At 42.2% G+C, this 6,380-nt stretch overlaps 1 protein-coding gene and 1 pseudogene across 1 annotated transcript; one reads left to right on the plus strand and one right to left on the minus strand.

The window, feature by feature from the left end:
- The first annotated feature begins 1,661 nt into the window (after nt 1-1,661).
- LOC149381882 (scarecrow-like transcription factor 11 (SCL11)) lies at nt 1,662-3,903 on the plus strand. Its single transcript, XM_089630336.1, has 5 exons — nt 1,662-1,911; nt 2,112-2,212; nt 3,102-3,183; nt 3,278-3,342; nt 3,464-3,903. Exons 1-5 carry the CDS (start codon nt 1,870-1,872, stop codon nt 3,702-3,704), a joined length of 531 nt encoding a protein of 176 aa, XP_089486462.1. The 5' UTR covers nt 1,662-1,869; the 3' UTR covers nt 3,705-3,903.
- On the minus strand, nt 3,854-5,862 carry LOC149381883 (scarecrow-like protein 11 pseudogene; annotated as a pseudogene).
- Between the last annotated feature and the right edge of the window lie 518 nt (nt 5,863-6,380).

Raw genomic sequence — 6,380 nt, forward strand, 5'->3', positions numbered from 1 at the left:
AAAACCAACCAAACCCATTTTCCAAAGAAACAAAAAAACCATGGCCTTTGAACTTTGGAGAAGACGAAGTAGAGCTATTTTCATTCATTAGTTACTTGTTCCATTTTAAATTTAATTCGATTAAAAATAAGTACCGAACATTTGAATAACTTTTCATTGTCATTCCATTGTCATTATTATTCTCATTCTGATTCTACTTTTCCTTTTCTATCAAATATGTCATAATATTCATGTCCAAATCCTTTCATATACGTCCTAAGGCTTAAATACTCTCAGGGGCGTTTTTGTACAAAAATAAGTGAAGAATACAATTTCAGATATTTTTCAAATAACAAGTTCAGTCTTGATATTTTGTTATATATTAGGTCTACTACATCAAATTTCTCTAATATTTTTTTTTATCCTTAATGGTTCCCCTATTTGCTTGTGAATAAAAGGAAAATCGGTTAGAACAAAAAATCATCCGCTGACTCCGGTCAATTCAAATATGTGGCAGATGGAATGGACGTCGCTTTCACCGATGATGGACACTGTTGTGGGTGTTGACGCTTTTGACGACGAATGTTAATTCAGATGAGCTTGGAAAACCCCAACCAATAATCAGACGTGTTTGTTATCTGCTTGATATTCTGACAGCTAAATTAATGACTATTTGGAAGTTCACGATTGTCGGCGACTCAAAAAGCGATGACGAGTTTAGCATCGTCTTCAAAATGCCCCGATTAGAGTTGCAAGATGCTTTACAAAAACATTTATTTTAATGTCAATTTGTTATATGTTGTGGAATTTAGATGGAGACCAATTGATTTGAATGTCGCCGTTCATGAAATGTGTCGACGGGCTGCGAAGTTTTGGGGCCCGTTTGGTAGTTAACTCAAAAAGTTTTTGTTTTCTATTTTCTAATTTTTGTAGTTGTACTGAAAAATTATTTTGCAATTGTTTTCAAAAAACTGTTTGGTACAGTTTTCATTTTTGTTTTTGAAAAATTGAAAAAACTGAAAAAACTGTTCGGTACAATTTTCATTTTTATTTTTGAAAAAATGAAAAAAATGAAAACTATTTGGTACACCTTTTGAAAAAATTTTAAAAATGAAAACTATTTGGCGCGATGGTGAGGCTCGGTGGTGATTGAACAAGATGGCCGGATTTTATTTTTATTTTTTCAAGTCTTGCGCGCGGGTGAGGAGAAGGAGGAGAGAAGAGAAGAAATTTTTTTCCTAAAACACATTTTATTTGTTTTCAGTTTTCTTTACTCTTTTACAAAACAACTTCATAATTTTTTAAAAAAATTTCCGGAAAATTTTACCAAACACAATTTTCACTTTTTGTTTCTAATTTTTTTATAGAAAAAACTCAAAAACAGTTTTGAGATGCGTACCAAACACACCTTGATGTTTTGGTTTTTTCGCAAGTTAAGGGAATTGTTGATCCTTATTCGGAACATCATTATGGTAGTTTCGGGAAATAATAATGAAGTTTCGGGTAGGTTTTAACCAGCCCCTTCAATATATTTTATTTTCATTTTTTAGGAAAGGGAATGGGATCCCAGTGTAGTCTTTGGGCCCCCAAAAGACTCTTGCTCACCACCAATTCCCGAATAAAAGCCCACGCTCAAGCCCAACAAAATAAATAAGGGATAAAAATGTCAATGTAATAGCGCGTTCCAAATAGAATGCGACAAAGGTACTTCGAGCGCAAACCCTTGGCTTTAACTCGGATTCGTCTCACAATCTCGAGCGGAAAAGAACGCCAAAATCCTTACTTGCGCCGTGAGAAACACCGAGACTCAATAAATAGAGATCTTTTGGTCCCAAATTTCCAAGCTTCAGATTCCTCTTTCCGATTCCTTCGATCGTTAAAAACGCCAACATGGCCAAACCAGTATTTTCAAGCACCCTGAAAAGCCTTAAGGTACTTTATTTTCTGAGGCATTCAATTTCAAAACACCCACTTGAAATTCCAACTGGGTTTTGTCAAAGTTTCACGCGGGAATTCTTTGATATTTTTGTTCGAACTTGTAGAATTGGGAAGTTTGTGAGCTTATGAACTTGGCAAAAATTTCCCCTCTTTGTCTGATAATTTATTTATTTTTTGGGTTAAAATCATTATAGTTCATGCAAAGAGCAGCGCAGAGAGAAGAGATGATGTCAAAAAAAGAAGAGATCATACCTGAAGCTAATGTTGGTTCTGTTGGTAGCGTTGCTAGGAAGTGGTAGCTTTCTTTATCCTCTAATTTTTTTTTACAATAAATAAACAAATGATTAGTTGACTATTTAGGGTTAGAGATAAGATATAGTGTTACTAAGAGTTCTTAGTCTATGATCCCAGCTTATAAATAATCATCCAGGAAAGGAATGAGAAGTACTTTATATGTGAGGCCTGGCTCTCTGGGAGCGTTTGGGTCTCTCGAATACCTGTGAATCCTATATTTCCTATTGTTCTGTGATTTATCAATGAGTTTCGAGATTATTTTTAATCAGAATTTCTTATGGAACCTCCCTCCGAATCAGTTAAGCGACTATGAAGAATTTGTACTTTTGGTCTTGCTAAAGCAAACCAATGTATGAAGCTATAGCTCAGAAACCTACCTTGTTTGATCAATTGATCTCAGTTGAAATTTTGATGCTTTGTAGTAGCAAAAGTTGTAAAGAGAAGAAGAAGAGATATGGGAAGCTGTACGGTCACATTTAATTACGGAACCTGAGCGCACACACACACACACATATATATATATATATATATAAATATGCAGATATATAAATACGTATATATGCATATGTGTATGTATACGTATATATGCATATGTATATGTATACGCGTATATGCATATGTATATGTATACGTGTATATGCATATGTATATGTATACGTATATATGCATATGTATATGTATATATGCATACATACAGACTCATTAAGCTGTGGCACAAGAACTGTTAGTAATGCAGGAGCATACTGATTTCTTTGTTAAGAATCTAGAAGACTTCGGTTTTTTCAAATGTGATTTAGAACTTAGGAATTCGGTCTAATGAAATCATGTACGCTTTTATAACTTTGTTTATGGGAATCGATTGATGAATTTCTGTGTTTGTGTGTGTGCAGTGTTGTGATAATGGATAACGATCCACACCCTGGAGCTGCAAAAGGCCGTATGTCGTTTCAGAATTTCAATCCATCTATTGATGTAAGTAAAGGGAAGTCATACCCATATATATGTGCTATGATATTTCCAAACATCTTCAAAATATATAGAATTGTGGAGTATCATTATTTTGCAGAAACTGAATGAAGAAGGATCGCAATCTCAACAGTCGTCGGTCCCAGACACTTCTGGGTCATCAAGGTGGGCAATCGATATTTTTTTTTTCTTTTTCGTTTCATGATCTGTTTATCTTGGGTCTTAAATTGCACGTAGACTTGTTTTAAAGGCTCTTTTCCTCGGACTCGATTTTCTTGTACTACAGAGAAAACGGGCATTCGTCTGATCAAGGACAATGCTCAAACGCGGACGAGCCCAAGCGCGAGACTAACGGAGACCACAAACGAAAGAACTCCGAGGCGGTACCCAAATCGCAATACCCGAGAAAGTCGCCCAAGGGCGATCTCGACAATCACCCGTCGCCGGCGAGCAGAAGAAAGGAGGGATTCAAGAAACCAGAGGCCAAAAACCTGGACTGGAATCTTCTCAGACGATCCAAGAACTGAACGAAAGAGATCATTCTTCAGCCGAAAAGCGAACTTCTCCACTGTTTCTTTGTTACAGAAATCTAGTCATGATATAATTCTTTTTTCACCCCAAGCCTTACGTAGAGATCAGTGTGTGTTTTTTTGTCCTTTATTTAGAGGAAGCATCCTATGTATTCACACAGCTTTATAATGAAGTCTTTTTTTATATGAAACAAAAGTTGGGTCCTTAAAAAACAAACTAGACAACAAATGAAATATTGCAAAAAAAAAAAAAAAAAAAAAAAAAGGGTTTGAATTCAACTTCAAGCAGCTCTCCAGCAAGAGATGGCATGGAAGATCCTTCCTTTCCATCCCTGAAGAAGCCAATCCCCGTCTCGGTCGACCACAAAGTCCCGATGGTAATGCCTTCTGACCAACCCTTTGACCCGTTTCGCGAGGTCCCCGTCGAGCCGGACCTGCCTGAGCCCGGCTCGGCCGTTGCGCGCCTGCCACTGGCGGTACGTCTCGGGGCGCTCCACCCTCTGCGGGCCCTCGCAGGCCACCACGTTCATCACGTCGCGCCCGAAGACCTCCCTCTCGAACATCGCCCGGTGCGGGTCCCCTCTCCCGAGGCTCGCCTCGAACATGTCGAACAGCGCCGAGAAGTGGAACATGGCCTCGCGGAACCGCGTCAGGAAGAACGGGGCGCTGTGGGTCCCGCTCGACACCCCCTGGATGAACAGGTCCGGGTTGATCCGCCGCACCAGCCTCAGCACCGCGTCCCTCGGGCAGTCCTCCTCCACCACCGTGTCGTCCAGCAGATTCTCCATCCGGTAGAGGCAGTTCACCACCGTGACCTCGCCGGGGCTCCGGTCGACCCTGAGCTCCTCCGCACGAACCTCCTCCCACTTCTTCGCGATCCCGCGGCACTCGAACTCCACGTTGAACCGCCGGCAGTAGTTCTCGAGCCTCCGGGCCGTCTGCTCGACCCGCTCGGCGGGCCTGAACCCCGGCTGGGGGAGCTCGATCCCGGTGATCCGGACCCGGGGCGGCCCGCCGGGCAGCTCCGACAGCTTCTGTATCAGGCACGGCCACTGGTAGCCGTAGAGGATCCCGAAGTCGATGATGTGGACCGTGGTTGCTTGCTCCGCAAGCTTCAGGATGGTTCGGTTCGCGTAGAAGTTGGACATCCTCTTGAAAGGGCAGGCCTTGATGAAGACCTGGTAGGCTTTGAGGATGTCGTAGGCGGACGCGCCGTTGCTCCCCAGGGGGCGGTACTGCGGGGTTCCCGCGGAGAATCGGGCCTCGAGCCCGTTGGCGAAATAGTGGGCCACCCTCTCGGTGCTGTCGCCGTCGGGCGAGGAGTGGCGGCGAATCTGGGCCAAGAGCTGGGCCGTGGAGGCTTGATCGTAGCCCGCCACGGCCTGAGCGCATTGGCTCAGTAGCGACCAGAGATCCACCACCTCTCGGCCTCTCTCTCCTCTGCCGGAACCGTTTCTCTTCTTGTTCCGGGTCTTCTTCTTCTGGGCCTTCCTCGGCTTCTCTCGGCCCAATAGCTTTTCCTCTTCTTCCTCTTCTTCTTCTTCTTCTTCTTTTCCCGGGTTCTGGCAGAGCAAGACCTCGTCGAAAATCTGGGTCAGCTCGGAGGAGTCCGATGAGAAAACCGCGGCTTGCTTGCTCGCCCTGCCTTCCTCGCCAAGGTACTCTCTCTGGTGAGCGCTCTTCTTCGCCGTCGAACAGGGGAGGGTAGTTTGGTCCGGGTAGTTTTGGCCGATGACGTCATAGAAGGACTTCTCTGCGGCTTGGAGAGCCAAACAGTCCGTCAACATACACGGCTGGGCCGTCAAATCCTCTCCCTCGTCCATCAACATCTCGGCGATGAACTTGAGCAACGGGGTGTTGGAGAAATCGCCGTTGTAGTCCTTCGGTGAGGACTCTCCGTCGGAGCTCGAGCCAGAAGCCGGCGATGGCTCGGATGTAATTAGGTCGGAGTCGGGGGTTGAGAAGTTACCGCCAGTGCTCTCAACGGCGTTGACATGGTCGAATCTGAAGCTTTGATAATCTTCGACCCAGGTTTCCATGTGCGAGAGATCTTTATGAAAAAGTGGGAAATTATTGGAAGAGAAACTAATGGTTCAGAAAGAGAAATGTAGTGTCAGTGATAATACTAATAGTAGAGACTTGGTCGTAGTATAGCTGGTTAGATAGATATATATTATGACTTTTGGGGGAACAAATACAAATATAAAGAAATTAAATTTTGAGTTGTTGAAGCTTCGGGGAACCTCCGTAGCCGCCACCTAATCTGCTGATTGTGTTGGCAGTCCCTTTGGACTTGTTAATTGGGGCCGTTTGGTTATGTTTTCTGTTCCCGTTTTTTGTTTTTTGATTTTAAATTCTAGAAAACAGTTTTAGAAAAACTATTTGGTTATGAATTTAGAAAACAGATTTAGAATCATGTTTCTGTTTTCTTTGAAATTTGTTTAGAAAACAGAAAACAATGAAAAATTGTTTTCTATTTTATCTCTATACAATTGAATGGAAAACATAACCAAACAACATTTAAAATATTCTGAAACGTAATTCTAAATCTGTTTTTTAAATTTAAAAATTAGAATCAGAAAACAGAGTTTAAAAACAGAAAACGAGTTTAAAAAACTAAATCAAACGGCCCCTTAGTTGTCTCAAGCTCAACTCCTCTATGTTCCCCTTTTG

This window comes from Urtica dioica, chromosome 11 (genome assembly GCF_054948205.1).
Source record: "Urtica dioica subsp. dioica isolate 48M chromosome 11, U.dioica_male_clone48M_v1_H2, whole genome shotgun sequence".
NCBI lineage: Eukaryota > Viridiplantae > Streptophyta > Magnoliopsida > Rosales > Urticaceae > Urtica > Urtica dioica.